Here is an 18001-nt window from a genome sequence, read left to right as displayed (position 1 = left end):
TGAAAGTCCGAAAGATGTTTTTCCATGGAATACATACAGATGGCCAAACAAGTATGAAAGGATGTTCAACATCACCAATAATCAGGGAAATGCAAGTCTAAACCAGAAAGTGAGACCACCTCCTAACTATTAGAATGGCTGTTGGCAAACACAGGAAATACTAAGTGTTGTCGGGAATGTGGAGAGGAGGGAACTCTCGTGCACTGTGTGTGTGCTGTGTGGTTGCTCAGTCACGTCCGACTCTTTGTGACCCCGTGGACTGCAGCCCGCCAGGCTCCTCTGTCTATGGGATTCTCCAGGCAAGAATACTGGAGTGGGTTGCCATGCCCTCCTCCAGGGGATCTTCCCAACCCAGGAACTGAATCCAGGTCTCCCGCATTGTAGGTGGATTCTTTACCATCTGAGCCACCAGGGAAACCCATGCACTGTTGGTGGGAATGTAAATTGGTGTGGCCACTATGGAAAATGGTATGGAGGATCCTCAGAAAATACAAATAGAACTCCCATATGATCCAGCATTTTTAATTCTGTGTGTTTATCTGAATGGAAGGAAAACACTAACGTGAAAAGATATTTGGGGACTTTCCTAAGCACACATGCACTGCCCTTCTAATGGTTAAGACTTCACCTACCAATGCAGGTGGTGATCCCTGGGTCAAGAAGATACTCTGAAATAGGAAATGGCAACCCACTCCAGGATTCTTACCTGGAAAATTCCATGGACAGAAGAACCCGGGGGGCTACAGTCCATGGGGTCTCAAAGAGTCAGATATGGCTGAGCACATGCACATACAGGTTGAAAAAAGCATTATTTACAATAGTCTACCCATGGAAGCAACCTACCTGTCCATCAGTGGGTGAATGGAGAAAATGTGCTGTGTGTATCTATCAGTTCAGTTCAATCGCTCAGTCTTCTACGACTCTGTGTGACCCCATGGACTGCAGCACATCAGGCCTCCCTGTCCATCCCCAACTCCCAGAGTTTACTCAAACTCATGTCCATTGAGTCAGTGATGTCATCCAGCCATCTCATCCTCTGTCATCCCCTTCTCCTCCCACCTTCAATCTTTCCCAGCAACAGGGTCTTTTCCAATGAGTCAGTTCTTTGCATCAGGTGGTCAAAGTACTGGAGTTTCAGCTTCAACATCAGTCCTTCCAATGAACATTCAGGACTGATCTCCTTTAGCATGAACTGTTTGGATCTCCTTGCAGTCCAAGGGACTCTCAAGAGTCTTCTCCAACACCACAGTTCAAAAGCATCAATTCTTCAGCGCTCAGCTTTCTTTGTAGTCCAACTCTCACATCCATACATGACCACTGGAAAAACCATAGCCTTGACTAGATGGACGTTTGTTGACAAAGTAATGTCTCTGCTTTTTAATATGCTGTCTAGGTTGGTCATAACTTTCCTTCCAAGGAGTAAGCGTCTTTTAATTTCATGGCTGCAATCACCATCTGCAGTGATTCTGGAGCCCCCAAAAATAAAGTCTGCCACTATTTCTCCATCTGTTTGCCATGAAGTGATGGGGCCAGATGCCATGATCTTTGTTTTCTAAATGTTTAGCTTTAAGCCAACTTTTTCACTATCCTCTTTCACTTTCATCAAGAGGCTCTTTAGTTCTTCTTCACTTTCTGCCATAAGGGTGGTATCATCTGCATATCTGAGGTTATTGATATTTCTTCTGTCAATCTTGATTCCAGCTTGTGCTTCTTCCAGTCCAGCGTTTCTCATAATGTACTCTGCATGTAAGTTAAATGAGCAGGGTGACAGTATACAGCCTTCGCGTACTCCTTTTCCTATTTGGAACCAGTCTGTTGTTCCATATCCAGTTCTAACTGTTGCTTCCTGACCTGCATACAGATTTCTCAAGAGGCAGGTGGTCTGGTATTCCCATCTTTCAGAATTTTCCACAGTTTATTGTGATCCACACACTCAAAGGCTTTGGCATAGTCAATAAAGCAGAAGTAGATGTTTTTCTGAAACTCTCTTGCTCTTTTTGATGATCCAGTGGATGTTAGCAATTTGATCTCTGGTTCCTCTGCCTTTTCTAAATCCAGCTTGAACATCTGGAAGTTCACGGTTCACGTATTGCTGAAGCCTGGCTTGGAGAATTTTGAGCATTGCTTTACTAGTGTGTGAGATGAGTGCAACTGTGTGGTAGTTTGAGCATTCTTTGGCATTGCCTTTCTTAGGGTTTAGAATGAAAACTGACCTTTTCCAGTCCTGTGGCCACTGCTGAGTTTTCCAAATTTGCTGGCATATTGAGTGCAGCACTTTCACAGCATCATCTTTCAGGATTTGAAATAGCTCAACTGGAATTTCATCACTTCCACTAGCTTTGTTTGTAGTGATGCTTCCTAAGGCCCACTTGACTTCACATTCCAGGATGTCTGGCTCTAGGTGAGTGATCACACCATCATGATTATCTGGGTCATGAAGATCTTTTTTATACAGTTCTTCAGTGTATTCTTGCCACCTCTTCTTAATATCTTCTGCTTCTGTTCAGTCCTTACCATTTTGCCGTTTATTGAGTCCATCTTTGCATGAAATGTTCCCTTGGTATCTCTAATTTTCTTGAAGAGATCTCTAGTCTTTCCCATTCTGTTGTTTTCCTCTATTTCTTTGCACTGATCACTGAGGAAAGCTTTCTTATCTCTCCTTGCTATTCTTTGGAACTCTGCATTCAAATGGGTATATCTTTCCTTTTCTCCTTTGCTTTTCACTTCTCTTCTTTTCACAGCTATTTGTAAGGCTTCCTCAGAGAGCCATTTTACTTTTTTGCATTTCTTTTTCTTGGGGATGGTCTTGATCCCTGTCTCCTATACAATGTCATGAACCTCCATCCATAGTGCATCAGACACTCTATCAGATCTAGTCCCTTAAATCTATTCCTCACTTCAAATCATTAGGGATTTGATTTAGGTCATACCTGTACAATGTCATGAACCTCCATCCATAGTGTATCAGACACTCTATCAGATCACTTCAAATCATCAGGGATTTGATTTAGGTCATACCTAAATTGTCTAGTGGTTTTCCCTACTTTCTTCAATTTAAGTCTGAATTTGGCTTCACACATACAGAGCATTATTCAGTCATAAAAAAATGAATAAAATCCTGTTTATTTGAGACAATATGGATGTACCTTGAGGGCATTAAGCAAAATAAATCAGAGAAAGACAAAATACTACATGATCTCACTTATATGTGGAATTAAAAAAAAAAAAAACCTAACTCATAAATACAGATTGGTGGTTGTTACAGGTACGTGATCAAAAGGTACAGACTTCCAATTATAGAATTAATAAGTCTGGTGATGTCATGTACAGCTTGGTAACTAGTTAACAATACTGTATTGTATATTGAAAGTTGCTAGGAAAGTAGATTTAAAATTATCATTATGAGAAAAAATCATAAATGTGTGTGGTAGTGCATTAACTAGACTTACGGTGATCATTTCACAACATACACAAATAATGAAACAATATGTTGCACACCTGAGACTAATATAATGTTATGTCAATTATATTTCAATAAAAATTTTAATCAAATTTAAAATAATTTTTAAAGACAACATAGCCTTTTCCAGGAATAGTACTCTTGGTGGATATATGAAAACTACCCAGAGGACAGTGAAAGGAGACGCAAAATATGATGTTTTTATTTAGAACCAAAATCCGATTTCTCATGTGAACCCACTGCCCAATGTTTTTGAGACTGCTCCTAACTTTTATGAGTCCCTAGGTTAAAAGATCTTTGGCTCGTTACATAACAGACAGCGCCACACTGGTTGTGTTCCTGGCAAGGACAGAACAAGAGGAAATGACCTTTCTCAGAACGAGGAGGTTTGAGGATGAGAGAGAATTTCCTGACTGTGATGGATCCATGAGACACCACCCAGGCTTACTGGGTCAGGGGCAGAATCGCCCTTCCTAGGGATTCTGTCCGTGGGTCTGCTGACACAAGTTCCCTTGAAGAAGACCTCTTTACACTTCTTGCATTGCAAACTGCCCAGGTTCCATGCAAAGTTCATGAGTCACTTACTGCATGTCAGCTCTTTGGTGATTTCAGGGACACAAGAGATCTCCCTGGCTGGTTGCCTTAGGCAGTCATTGATGTAATGCTGAGTACCTTAGAGAAAGTTCCATAAATAGCAGAGAGGGAAATACTGGGTCCCGGTGGTCAGCAAGCCTGCACTGCCTCATAGAGAAGCAGAGGAAGCTGTTCTGCAGGTACCGTGCTGCAGTCACTTGGAGACTCCAGAGGGCAACCCTCAGAGCTGAAAGCAGGGGGCTGGGGAGTGCAGGTGAGTGGGGAGGCTTCCCTGGACAGAAGGCACAGGGTTTCGTTTCACCTTGAAAAAGTCCACTGAGAGAAACAGAGAATAGACTTATGGACATGGGGAGAGGGGAGGAGAGGGTGAGATGTATGAAAAGAGTAACATGGAAATTTACGTGGGACCTAATTAAAAGCTTTTGCACAGCAAAGGAAACTATAAGCAAGGTGAAAAGACAGCCTTCTGAATGGGAGAAAATAATAGCAAATGAAGCAACTGACAAAGAATTAATCTCAAAAATATACAAGCAACTCCTGCAGCTCAATTCCAGAAAAATAAACGACCCAGTCAAAAAATGGGCCAAAGAACTAAACAGACATTTCTCCAAAGAAGATATACAGATGGCTAACAAACACATGAAAAGATGCTCAACATCACTCATTATCAGAGAAATGCAAATCAAAACCACAATGAGGTACCATTTCACACCAGTCAGAATGGCTGCGATCCAAAAGTCTACAAGCAATAAATGCTGGAGAGGATGTGGAGAAAAGGGAACCCTCTTACACTGTTGGTGGGAATGCAAACTAGTTCAGCCACTATGGAGAACAGTGTGGAGATTCCTTAAAAAACTGCAAATAGAACTGCCTTATGACCCAGCAATCCCACTGCTGGGCATACACACCAAGGAAACCAGAATAGAAAGAGACATGTGTACCCCAGTGTTCATCACAGCACTGTTTATAATAACCAGGACATGGAAGCAACCTAGATGTCCATCAGCAGATGAATGGATAAGAAAGCTGTGGTACATATACACAATGGAATATTACTCAGCCATTAAAAAGAGTACATTTGAATCAGTTCTAATGAGTTGGATGAAACTGGAGCCAATTATACAGAGTGAAGTAAGCCAGAAAGAAAAAGACCAATGCAATATACTAATGCATATATATGGAATTTAGAATGATGGTAACGATAACCCTGTATGTGAGACAGCAAAAGAGACACAGATGTATAGAACAGTCTTTTGGACTCTGTGGGAGAGGGCAAGGGTGGGATAGTTTGGGAGAATGGCATTGAAACATGTATAATATATGTGAAATGGATCACCAGTCCAGGTTTGATGCATGATACAGTGTGCTTGGGGCTGGTGCAGTGGGATGATACTGAGGGATGGGATGGGGAGGGAGGTGGGAGAGGGTTCAGGATGGGGAACATGTGTACACCTGTGGCGGATTCATGTCAATGTATGGCAAAACCAATACAATGCTGTAAAGAAATTAGCCTCCAGAAAAAATTAAAAAAAAACAAAACTTATATTACCATATGTAAAATAGATGGCTCAGGAAACTCAAACAGGGGCTCTGTATCAACCTAGAGGGGTGTGATCGGGCAAGAGATGGGAGGGAGGTTCAAAAGGGAGGGGATATATGTATACCCCTGATTCATGTTGAGGTTTGACAGAAAACAACAAAATTCTGTAAAGCAATTATCCTTCAATTAAAAAATAAGTTAAAATAAAAAGAAAGAAAAGTCCACTGGGGAAGAGCTTCATGGAGCATCTGTGACGCTTCATTACCAGCTTCTAGTGCTTCTGGTCGAGTCAGACAGGCAGACAAGAGCGGCCGGAAATAGAGTCCTCGCCGGGGGAAGGACACAGAATGAAGGGCATCCTTTGCACAAGTGAGTTGTCATTAGACAGACAAGACCCTGCTTTTAGAAGCTGCCTTCTCTGTCCCCAGGTGGAGCTGGAGGAAACCACCATATCTCCTGGACCCACCCAGGGGGAGGGAAGCCCCGCAGCTCCCCACCCCAGGGTCCTGCAGCCCACCAGCCAGCGCTGTGCCACCTGGAATCCCACCCACCCAGCAGACACCCCTCCAGTGGAAAATACTGGATGCCACCTCTCCTTAAAGCAGAAATCAGGGTTGATCTGGACTCCAGCCTTCATGATACAGGGAAAATAAGAGCACAGACAGGTTTCCGTTAAATAAGCACAGTGACGACAACCTCTGCAAAACCCACCGAGCTTTCATCCTCTGCCAGCTGTTCCTGATTTAAAGTCAAACTTAATCCCACTCTGTCTGTAATAGTGGAGAGTTCACATGTCCCCAGGCAGTTCCCCACACAGGAATCTTGGCCTTTTGCTTCTCATGGAGCAATGTTCGCAGAGGCTTCCTTTTTCAGGCAAATTTAGATTGCAGACAGCCTCACCCAGAGCATGCCCCTTGAATAAGACCCTGAAGATGCAAGTTACAGGGTAGTACATACTTATTAGAGGAATCAGCCCTTGGGGAAAACAAGATAGATGTCTTTTTTTAAAAAATAAATAAATAACCTTACTTTTACTTTTTAAAAAAAAATTTGGCCTCACCATGCAGCATGTGGGAACCTTAGTTCTCCAACCAGGGATCGAACCCATTGTCTCCTGCATTGGAAACATGGAGTTTTAACCACTGGACAGCCAGGAAAATCCCTCAACATCTTAATTAATAAACACTGTCTCTCCATTGAAAGCAGCCTCCATTATCTGAGGACTTTCTTGTCTAAAGAATCTCACAACTTACTTTCACTCTGATTTAGCCAAACTCAAATGATTGAGAAAATCAGTTTCTCTCTTCAACAGCTACCCAGCTGTGACACCTCTCAGGCACACATGGGCCTTCTGGGGCCATTCCTTACCCGCTCCCCAAGCTGCGACTCTCCACTCACGCTTAAGCTCCTTTTACGTACTTCAGCCCCCGTTACCTCACTCATGCTTAAGCTCCTGTCGGATACTTGGGTAGGGCGTGTGCTGAGCAAGCTCTCCCGCGTGAGGCACAGAGCTTTGCAGAGAAGATGATCACTAACCAGAGCAGCAAAGCAAGTCAGATTGGCTGAGTTAGGGGTCCCGGGGATGCTGAGCACAGAGCAGCCAGCCCTGGGGAGTGGATCACATCCCCAGGAGAAACCAGCTCGGCTCAGCACCTTCCTCACCAAATTCAGCAAGGTCCCCATGCACATAAAATGCTCATAGAGGGTGTCCCCAGTGGCTCAGTGATAAAGAATCCACCCGCCAGTGCAGGGGCCATGGGTTTGATCCCTGATCTGGGAAGACCCCACATGCTGTGGAGCAGCTAAGCCCACGTGCCGCAACTATTACGCCTGTGCTCTAGAGCCGGGGGGCCACACTGCTGAGCCCCCGTGCTACAACTGCTGAGCCCCTGTGCGCCCTACAGACCGTGCTCCGCGAGAGAAGCCACCACGATGAGAAGCCCACTCACCCCAACTAGACGCACAGCCCCCCGCTCACCACAACTAGAGAAAAGCTCATGCAGCAGTGAAGACCCAGCATGGCCCCCCCCCAAAAAAAGTGCACATAGAACGGTCTGGGGAGTGTGATCTTTAGGAGAACCATACCTTGCAACCTGCACTAAAAGCTTTTTGCATTGTATCCTTTAAAAATCTGTAATTTAGACCATCAGAAATCTCTACAACTGCTGCACTTGACTTTCAGCTCCCTAGGCCACCCTCAGCAGAACAGCTTGAGAATTTCAATATGCTGTACAGAGCCTGATGGGCGGGAAGAGAACCAGCAGGTCATGGGTTCAAACACACACATACACCCCAACACACGCACAGAATTAGAGACTGAGGATGAAAAGGATCAGTAATCCTCCCAGATTTCAGACAACACTACAAAGCTACAATAATCAAAACACCGCAGGACTGGCACAAAAACAGACGTATAGATCAATGGAATAGAATAGAAAGCCCAGATTAAACCCACACACCTAGAGTCAATTAATCTTCAACACAGGAGCCAAGAATATACAGTGGAGGAAAGTGGTACTGGGAAAGCTAGACAGGTGCTTGTAAACCAGTGAAGTTTGGAGACTCATTCACACCATACAAAAAAAAACCTCAAAATGGCTTAAAGCGAAAGTCACTCAGTCATGTCCGACTCTTTGCAACCCCATGGACTCTACAGTCCATGGAATTCTCCGGGCCAGAATACTGGAGTGGGTAGCCTTTCCTTTCTCCAGGGGATCTTCCCAACCCAGGGATTGAACCCCGGTCTCCTGCATTGCAGGCAGATTCTTTACCAGCTGAGCCACGCGGGAAGCCCAAGAATACTGGAGTGGGTGGTCTACCCCTTCTCCAGTGGATCTTCGCGACCCAGGAATTAAACTGGGGTCTCCTGCATTGCAGGTGGATTCTTTACCAACTGAGCTATCAGGGAAACCCCAAAATGGCTTAAAGACTTATTAATAAATATAAGACATGACACCATAAAACTCCTAGAAGAGAACATAGGCAAAACATTCTCTGACATAAATCAAAGTAGTATTTTCTTAGGTCAGTCTCCCAAGGCAGAAGAAATAAAAATAAACGAACGGGACCTAATCAAACTTACAAGTTTTTGCACAGCAAAGGAAAACTGTAAACAAAACGAAAACACAGCCTATAGAGTGGGAGAAAATATTTGCAAACAATGTGACCAACAAGTGCTTAATTTCCAAAATATACAGACAGCTCATACAGTTCAATATAGAAAAATAAAAAACAATCAAAGCCTTCCCTGGTGGCTCCGTGGTAAAGAATCTGCCTGCCAATGCGGGAGACACGAGTTCAGTCTCTGATCCGGGAAGATCCCACATGCCACGGTGCAACTAAACCCACGTGCCACAATTACTGAGCCTGTGTCCTAGAGCCCAGGAGCCCCAACTATAGAAGCCTGTGTGCCCGAGAGCCTGTGATCCACAGGAGAAGCCACCCCAGTGAAAACACCTGGGCCCTGCAATTAGAGAGTAGCGCCCAGTCTCCGCAACTAGAGAAAAAAACCCCACGCAGCAAGACCCAGCACAGCCAAAAAGAAATAGTTATTTACAAAACCAATCAAAAATGGGCAAAAGATGTACATAGACATTTCCCCAAAGATAACATACAGATGGCCAAAAAGCTCATGAAAAGATGCTCAACGTTGCTAGTTATTAGAGAAATGCAAGTCAAAACGACAATGAGGTATCACCTCACACCAGTCAGAACAGCCGTCATCAAATAATAAATGCTCAAGAGGGCATGGAGGAAAAGGAATGCTCCTACAATGTTGGTGGGAGTGTACGTTGGTACAGCCACTATAGAAAACATTATGGAGGTTCCTAAAAAAAAAAATCACCTTACCTATGACCCCTTGATCTTACTCCTGGGCAGTCTTATATCAGGAAAAGATGAAGACTCTAATTCAAAAAGATACATTCATCCCAGTGTGCACTCTGCACTGTTTACAATAGCCAAGTCATGGAAGCAGTGTAAATGTCCATCAATAGATGAATGGATAAAGAAGATTTGGTACATATATACCATGGAGTATCACTCAGTCACACGAATGAAATAACACCATTTGCAGCAACACGTATCGACCTAGAGATTATTATACTAAATGAAGTAAGTCTGTTGTATGATATCACTTATATGTGGAATCTAAAATATGATACAAATGAACTTATTTATAAAACAGAAACAGACCCCTTGACATAGAAAACAAATTTACCGTTATCAAAGGGGAAAGCATGAGGGAGGGATAAATTAGGAGTCTGGGATTAGCAGATGCACCCTACCATCTATAAAATAACAAAAAAGTGTCAGTCACTCAGTCGTGTCCGACTCTTTGTGACCCATGGACTGTAGCCCACCAGATCCTCTGTCCACGGAATTCTCCAGGCAAGAATACTGGAGTGGGTTGCCATTTCCTTCTCCAGGGGATCCTCCCGATCCAGGGATCAAACCTGGGTCTCCTGCATTGCAGGCAGATTCTTTGCCATCTGAGCCATCAGGGAAGCCCCATAAAATAACAAAGGTTTACTATATAGCATGGTGAATTATATTCAATTGTCTTACAATAACAAAAATGGAAAAGAACCTGAAAAAGGATATATATATATGCATCCCGTGGCAAGGCTCCTCTCAGTTCTCAGGGCTCACCTCTGCTTCAATGAGCCAGCCTCCATGCAGGCTGCTTCTGTGCCTATGTGCTCTTCCATGCCTTGCCCGCTGCCTTCCAGTTGGCAGATCCCTCCTTCACTTTCCAAGATTTTGTCCAAACTTGACTTCTTAAGGCAAGCTTTTCCTACCCTCTCCCCATGCTGCCTCACCCCTCTATAAAATCAACCCCCCTCCTCCTTTTCATTCCAATAGAGCTCACATATTGCCAGTCTATCATCATGAGAAATGCTGGGCTGGATGAAGCACAGTCTAGAATCAAGATTGCTGGGAGAAATGTCAATAACCTCAGATACACAGATGACACCACCCTTATGGCTAAAAGCAAAGAAGAACTAAAGAGCCTCTTGATGAAAGTGAAAGAGGAGAGTGAAAATGTTGGCTTAAAACTCTATGTTCAGAAAACTAAAATCATGGCATCCAGTCCCATCACTTCATGGCAAATAGATGGGGAAACAATGGAAACAGTGAAAGACTTTATTTCCTTGGGCTCCAAAATCACTGCAGATGGTGACTGCAGCCATGAAATTAAAAGACGCTTGCTCCCTGGAAGAAAAGTTATGACCAACCTAGACAGCATATTAAAAAGCAGAGCCATCACTTTACCAACAAAGGTCCATCTAGTCAAAGCTATGGTTTTTCCAGTAGTCATGTATGGATGTGAGATTTGGACTGTAAAGAAAGCTGAGCGCCAAAGAATTGATGCTTTTGAACTGTGGTGTTGGAGAAGACTCTTGAGAGTCTCTTGGACTGCAAGGAGATCCAACCAGTCCATCCTAAAGGAAATCAGTCCTGAATATTCATTGGAAGGACTGATGCTGAAGCTGAAACTCCAATATGTTGGCCACCTGATGTGAAGAACTGACTCATTTGAAAAGACCCTGATGCTGGAAGAGATTGAAGGCAGGAGGAGAAGGGGACAATAGAGGATGAGATGGTTGGATGGCATCACCCACTCAAAGGACATAAGTTTGAGTAAACTCCAGGAGTTGGTGATGGACAGGGAGGCCTGGCATGCTGCAGTCCATGGTGTTGCAAAGAGTTGGACACAACTGAGCGACTGAACTGAACTTATCATCGTGGCTTACTTCAATACATTTGAATGTTGTGTTGTTACTTGTGGGCATTCAATATCTTGTCTTATTCAAAATTATCTCTGCCTAGTCCTCCAGACCTTTTCCACATCATAGAAAATGATAATATTTTCATGGCAAGAGGCTGCCGCTAAAAGAGACCCATATGTCAGCACACTTTTAATAACCCAGTCAAAGCTTAAGCAGTCCAGATGAAAAGCTCTGCAGGAAAGACCCTCATTTAATATTGACTGAAAACAAAAATGAGTCAATAAGTCTGTTTATAGGATTAAGAAATATCTGAGGTTAAGCAAAGATCTTAGGAATGAAAGGAATGATCCTCTGGTGGGGGGGTGGACATAATCAAGACTGAATATGACCCCAGCAAAAGGATAAGATTGTGGATTTCTTACCCAGGTGGTCAGGGCCTCCTTGACCACTACTAGACTCCAGCTCCAAGCTGACCCACAGCACTGCCTTCCTCACACCTAGTCTCTAATCATTCAAACTGCTGGCTTCCGGCCCCTCACAACTCCCTCGCTTACCTGCCAAGTGTCAGCCTCTGTCTTGGCCTCCCTCTCCCACCCAGCCTCCTCTCTACCTGTGCCTCCCACTAGCAGCACAGCTGCCCATCTCCACGCCTGCCCCCATGGACACTCCTCTGCTCCACGGACAGGCATGGCCTCTCCCCTCTCCACCCCGGCACTGTGCCTGTCATCACAGGCTCCTGTCTGAGTTCTTTTTGTCTCCTGTCCTTTCAATGAAATGTACCTCTTGTGGTTGAAAACAGTCCTTCACATTGTAGTTTCCCCTCCTTTACCTGTAACAGGCACAAGTAAGTGTACAGGACGTTGAACTAAACTTCCCAAGTAGTTGTGGGAAGACCAGGTTCCTGTGTAACAGGGAGACGGGGCTGTGTGCTGTCCAAGGTAGGGCCAGGGTCTCGTAGTCTTGCAGAGAGCCGGGAAATATCCCTTGGAGTAAACTGCACTCGGGTGTTTAAAAAAAAAAAAATTCTTTCCTTATTTGGAAATTCATAAATGAAAGTTATTGAGGGCAGAAGGAGAGGGGGGTGACAGAGGATGAGATGGTTGGATGACATCACTGACTCAACGGACATGAGTTTGAGCAAGCTCCGGGAGATGGTGAAGGACAGGGGAGCCTGACGTGCTGCAGTCCATGGGGTCACAAAGTCAGACACGAAAGAGTGACTGAACAATAAATGAAAAGATCCTGTACTAAACAGAACCAGAGTCACTGTCCCCACATCCATTATTTAACTGAAATTTTGCATAGGAAGTTTGGCCTGGAGGCCTGGGGAGCCAACCAGGGGAAAACTTGAGCACAGCAGCCCCAGGTGGGAACATTCGTTGGAAGAAAGGTTCCCAATTAATTCTGTGCAACAGAAGCTCCCGCAGAGCTGCAGGGAAGGTGGGGGAGAGAACAGGAGGTCAGGGCTGAGCTGCTGAAGGAAGAAACTGTCTGAGCCCTGGGGACTTGCCCTTGCCCCTGTGGGGCATCCACGGCACTGGTCAGTAGTTAGCTGCCCCCTTCCCCTTACAGTTTCTGAAAGGGGACACAGAGGAGTCAGTGGTTCCTAAAGCAAGTCAATACATGCTGATTTCCTGATAGCCCCTCACTCACCAAAGGTTTACCGCCCTGAACCAAGGGCCGCCCTTGGGATGTGTCCCCATGGCCATACGCACACTAGGCTCAAGCCCCATCCTGACATTTCCACCCTGTCGTCGGTTGGGAGCACGTCCAAACCCTGGGGCTTCGGCCAGAGGGAAGCAGACCCTTCGAACATCCTTTGTACACTAAACGGTAACCCCTGTGTCCTCTGTCCCGCTCAGCCAGGCCTCAGGCCTGTGGCTAATCCACAGAGCATCCTTGCGTGTGCGCTGGAAGAGGTCCTATTTCTTGTTGTGACAAGGGCCTGCCTCTCCTCCTGGGTTCGGGGACGTCTACTCAGACTGAGAAGTCCGATCTGCCTTCCCCCAAGCTCTGCAATCTCTGTCTTCACTTTAGAATTTGGAGAATGAAATTTATGTATGTATGTGTGTGTGTCCGACTCTTTGTGACCCCACCAACTGGGTCCCCACCGGGCTCCTCTGTCCATGGGATTCTCCAGGCAAGAATACTAGAGTGGGTTGCCATTTCCTCCTCCAGGGGATCTTCCCCACGCAGGGATCGAACTCCTGTCTCTTACTGTCTCCTGCATTGGCAGACGCGTTCTTTACCACCAGGGTGCCTGGGAAGCCCCAGTGACATTTCTGGTGGTGCTTTATTGCCAAGACAGTTCTGGAAGTTTCCAATCATCAGAAAGTGTGTTTCATGTTCTATTTAGCAACGAGACCCCGTTGCCCCCAACCCGGCACTGACAACATGTCCCCTCTTGCCCCTGCAGGCACAGAAGGGGCACAAGAAGCGCCCTAAACCCGGCAGGGCTCACCAGGCCTCAGAGCAGAAACCGGCCTCCACGTCTTCCCCGCGCGCCACCGCGCAGAGCCGGACCCCAGGCCGCCGCCCTCAGCCGCCACTGGACGCGTCACACCCGGGGCTCGGCCAGGCAGGTCCATCTACCAGGCACCCGCAGGAATTTGCCAGACGAGCCACCAGCCCTCCCAGCCTCCCCTGGTCTTTCCAGCGAAGCAAGTCCTTGTTTTGTCTGCCCACTGGAGACCCCTTCCCGGCCTCCGCGGCGGAAGCGCAGCCGTCTGCAAGCATAGGCGTCCGGAGGCAGAGGGCCCCAGAGCGGGGGCAGGGCCACCTCCTCTCCATCGACGACCTGGAGGGGGCCCAGGAGACGGACGTGGACACCGGGCTGCGGCTCTCCTCCTCCGACCTGTCTGTGGTCTCTGCCTACTCGGCACCCAGCAGGTTCTGCAGCCCCGAGGAAGCGCCGCGCCCCCCGGAACGAGGCAGCAGCCTCTGGTCAGAGCGCAGGGGCTTCAGAGAAGGACCCCTGCCCACTGGGGGCGGCGAGACCGCGGGGGCCTCCTGGGCCACCCTCCCTCTCTTCAAAGGAACTTCAGGCTCCTCGGCCACAGCCGTCACCGCTCCCCCAGCTTCGGACACCTCCTCGCTCACAGAGTCACCCCCGGAACTCCCTTCCGATGCCCCCCAGGCCCGGCAGACTGGCAGAGATGTCCCGGCACCCTCAGTGCCGGCCGGATGCGGGGACAATGACACGGAGGAATTCTACATCTGAGCAGCTCTGCTCATGTCTTTCCGAGCCACAGGCTCAGCTCCCACCTTGCCCTTCTGTGGTCTGCGTGCCATCCGTGTTCTCAGCCCCGCTTCCCAAGGTCCATTGGAAGTCTGATGATCTGTCTCATGGGTCATTAACACCCTTGCCTGGCACCCTTTCTCACTTGTGAGGTGGTGTATTTCTAGGGCCTCAATGGCATTTTAAAAGTCAATAAAGATACTGGGATTTTTATGCAAATAAGTTCTCAATGAGCTTTTAGGTCATAAAATATATTTTTTAAAAAACTCAATTCCATTTGGGATACGGTTTAATGCACTTATATAATTTAAATGCTTCCTATAATTATTTGAAAAGAAAACCTAGTCAGCTGGAGCTGATTGCACAGTTTTTCATGAGTGAAGGAAACACAACCAAAGCCAAAATGCTGAGTGTGAGAAAGATGGCAAGCGGCTTGGAGGAGAGGTCAGTGCTCGTGATGTCCGCCTCAGTGGATTCTCCGTTTCTGTTTGCGCTACCAGGGAGCAGCGGCCCTGAGGATTTCCAGGAACTGTTACGGTGAAAATAGTCACCTTGGTAAAACAGCAGATATATATCAGACTGCAGTGACGCCTCGCTTTAGCACTCTTATCACTACAGTAATGCCACGCACCACCCAAAAATCAGCATTTATGCAAAAGTGGCTAATAAGCTTTGTACAGATTGAGCCCGAATAACAGACTCTTGGTGCATTTAAAATACGATTTGAGCTCCAAGAACTAGATTTGAATGCGCTTTTCAAACACATTCACTGTAACGAGTCGGAGTCTACAGAAGACCACTACCTGGATTTATTTGGACTCCTGAGGAAAAATCATTCATTGGGGTTACCGGATAGTAGGATATTAGACTTAGTGGGAAGGTATTCGTAAGATGCTCCCATTTTTAAATCTACAATCTAAGGGCTATCTAGACAGATATATGTAAATGGGCCACTTTTTATACTGCTTTCTCCAGTAAACACGCATTGTCATTTTTTCCTTTTGAAACAATTTGTAACTATTTTAACTGGCGTTTCCATTGCACTGAGTAATAAATGCCCTCCCCTGTTCTCCACGTGGGAAGCTTTACACAAGATGCTGTCCTGAACCAGCACTGCCGCACCAGTGCAGAGGAGCCTTAGTTAAAGCTGGAGCTCTGACCTGACCTTGGTCTTGTCTGTGGTTGCCTGCTTCTGTTGCAGCGCGAATGGTACTCAAATCTTGCGTCTCTCCCACTCCAGCAAGGGAATGTTTACAGTCCCCACCTCGGCAGTGCCAAGTGCTGGCATCAAGAGCCACACCAAGCTGTCCCTGGTTGCCATGCACCTTTGGAGAAGAAGAGTGTGGACTTGCCATGCTCCCGTTGCTCCCTGGTGCTCCTCGCCTGGATGACTCATGGCCCAGGTTACACCTTCCTGGAAGTGCCCACACCAGCCCAGACGGGGCTTCAGAATCCTGCTTGACACAATCCACCCAGCAGCCCTCACTAGTCATCACACTTGAGCCAAAGTCTTTGCCGTCCCTGTAGTGAGAACCTTCTCTCCTACCCCGAACAGCCCGGATACTCCAGCACTGTTGTTTAGTCACTAAGTTGTGTCCGACTCTTTGTGACCCTGGGGACTATAGCCCGCCAGGTTCCTCTGTCCATGGGATTCTCCAGGCAAGAATACTGGAGCAGGTTGCCATGCCCCACTCCAGGGGATCTTCCCAACCCAGGGATCGAACCTGTGTCTTCTCTGTCTCCTGCATTGGCAGGTGGATTCTTTACCACTGAGCCACCAGGGAAGCCCTTCCAGGACTACAGATTACAATACTGTACTCTGATTTAAGTACATAAAATTACGGTCTTTTATAATTCAACACTAGGAGTGAGCAAACTTTTTATAAAGGGCTAAATAATAAATATTTCAGGCTTTGCCAGTCATACGGTCTCTGTTGAAACTACTGAACTCTGTCATGATAGAGTGAAAGCAGCCAAGGATATGTAAATAAAGGGAAGTGGCTGAGTTCCAAGAAAATTTGTTTTACAAGAACAGGTGGAGGGTCAGATTTGGCCCGAGAGTCATAGCTGGCCAGCCCTTGTGTTCAACTGAGGTTGACTTAAGACTTGAGATCTCGGCCACGGTCAATGATGAAGAACGGAGGTCTGCATCCCTCTGCAGCTGTGATGCCCAAGACCAAGAAAACACGCTCCTGGGACCACACTGATGACTACAGAACCACAGGGCTCAGAGCAGTGCGGGGCTTCTTTCTGCAGAGATGATGCCTATAAAGTCACTGGCTGTCTACCTGCTGCTCAGAAACGGGACTCACAGCCCGTAGCTGAGGATGCGAAGCAACATGCTAACCATTCAGGTGTTGACGTAGCCTCCAAGGACCAGGAGGCAAGCTCAGGACAGCAGAGTCACCCGGGCATCCATGAGTAGACTGAGCCAGGCAATGGCCCCTCCAGTCTTCACCCTTCAGCAGCACCCTTAGCTCTGAGCACTCACACACGCCCGCTGAGGATGCTTCGGAGCCAACTCGGATGCTATCTGCCTTCACCCCTTTTCTCACTGACCCCCCCAACCCCAGCACAGTGCAGTCTACCAAACTGAGTGACAGCAAAGGATGTCAGCAAACCTCTTTCATAACAGGAAAGGCAAGATGCCCCCATAACATGAGGAGGGGAGAGAAGCCCAGCACAGACCACGCTCAGACACTCCCCTCCCTGCAGACAGCAGTCTCTCTGGGGAGGAGGAGCCCCGGAGACACTGCTGGGGCTCAGCTCCCTTTGCTGACCCGCCTCTAGCGCTGTCCTCATCTGGGAGGGCTCCTGTTACTCCCTGGTGGATCCTGACCCTTTCAGATTATTCTTGTGATAGATGCTGGCTGGCATACAGTAGGTGCTCAATAAATTTGTTCAATTTTTAAAAGCTGCAGTCATCTCATAAATTATTTTTCTCCTGGAAAAGAAAATTCTTGATGGAGGATCTATATTTTAGCTGTAGTTTCTTGTTGTTTAATGGTTAAAATGTGTCCTTGACCTTGCATTTCTCTCCCCAGCGTTGCCCCAGGGGTTGTGTTAATAAGTGCCCTGGTCTAGCTCACAGGCCATCCCTTACTTGCCCCTTTTCCAAATAAGACTCCCCAAATTACTGCTCACGGTCCCACCATGGTCTCTCACCTGTGGTGTAGTAGTGTTAGTCACTCAGTCCTGTCCGACTCTCTGCAACCCCATGGACCAGGCTCCTCTGTCCATGGAATTCTCCAGGTAAGAGTCTTCCTAACCCAGGGATTGAACCCGGGTCTCCTGCATTGCAGGCAGATTCTTTACCATCTGAGCCACCAGGAAGATCCACCTAGTATCACTACTTGGTATCTGCTTTAAAGAGCAAATGTTTCTCAGGGGTCCCTAATGGACCAAGCCCTACAGAAACCATCCTGGGTCACCCCGGT

The 18001-nt window shown here is 46.8% G+C and overlaps 1 protein-coding gene across 1 annotated transcript in view; it reads left to right on the top strand.

Annotated features, from left to right (window-relative positions):
- The window catches only part of FAM124A (family with sequence similarity 124 member A), a 121105-nt gene extending 103625 nt beyond the window's left edge, over positions 1-17480 (top strand). The window contains exon 4 of the mRNA XM_018056710.1: positions 13743-17480. Within this exon, the coding sequence (XP_017912199.1) occupies positions 13743-14546 (804 nt within the window). The 3' untranslated portion in view covers positions 14547-17480. The remainder of the gene's footprint in view (positions 1-13742) is intronic.

The sequence above is a fragment of the Capra hircus genome, chromosome 12 (assembly GCF_001704415.2).
Source record: "Capra hircus breed San Clemente chromosome 12, ASM170441v1, whole genome shotgun sequence".
Classification (NCBI taxonomy): Eukaryota; Metazoa; Chordata; class Mammalia; order Artiodactyla; family Bovidae; genus Capra; species Capra hircus.
Note: the sequence above shows the minus strand (reverse complement) of the source record. Positions and strands in the feature narration are given on the sequence as shown.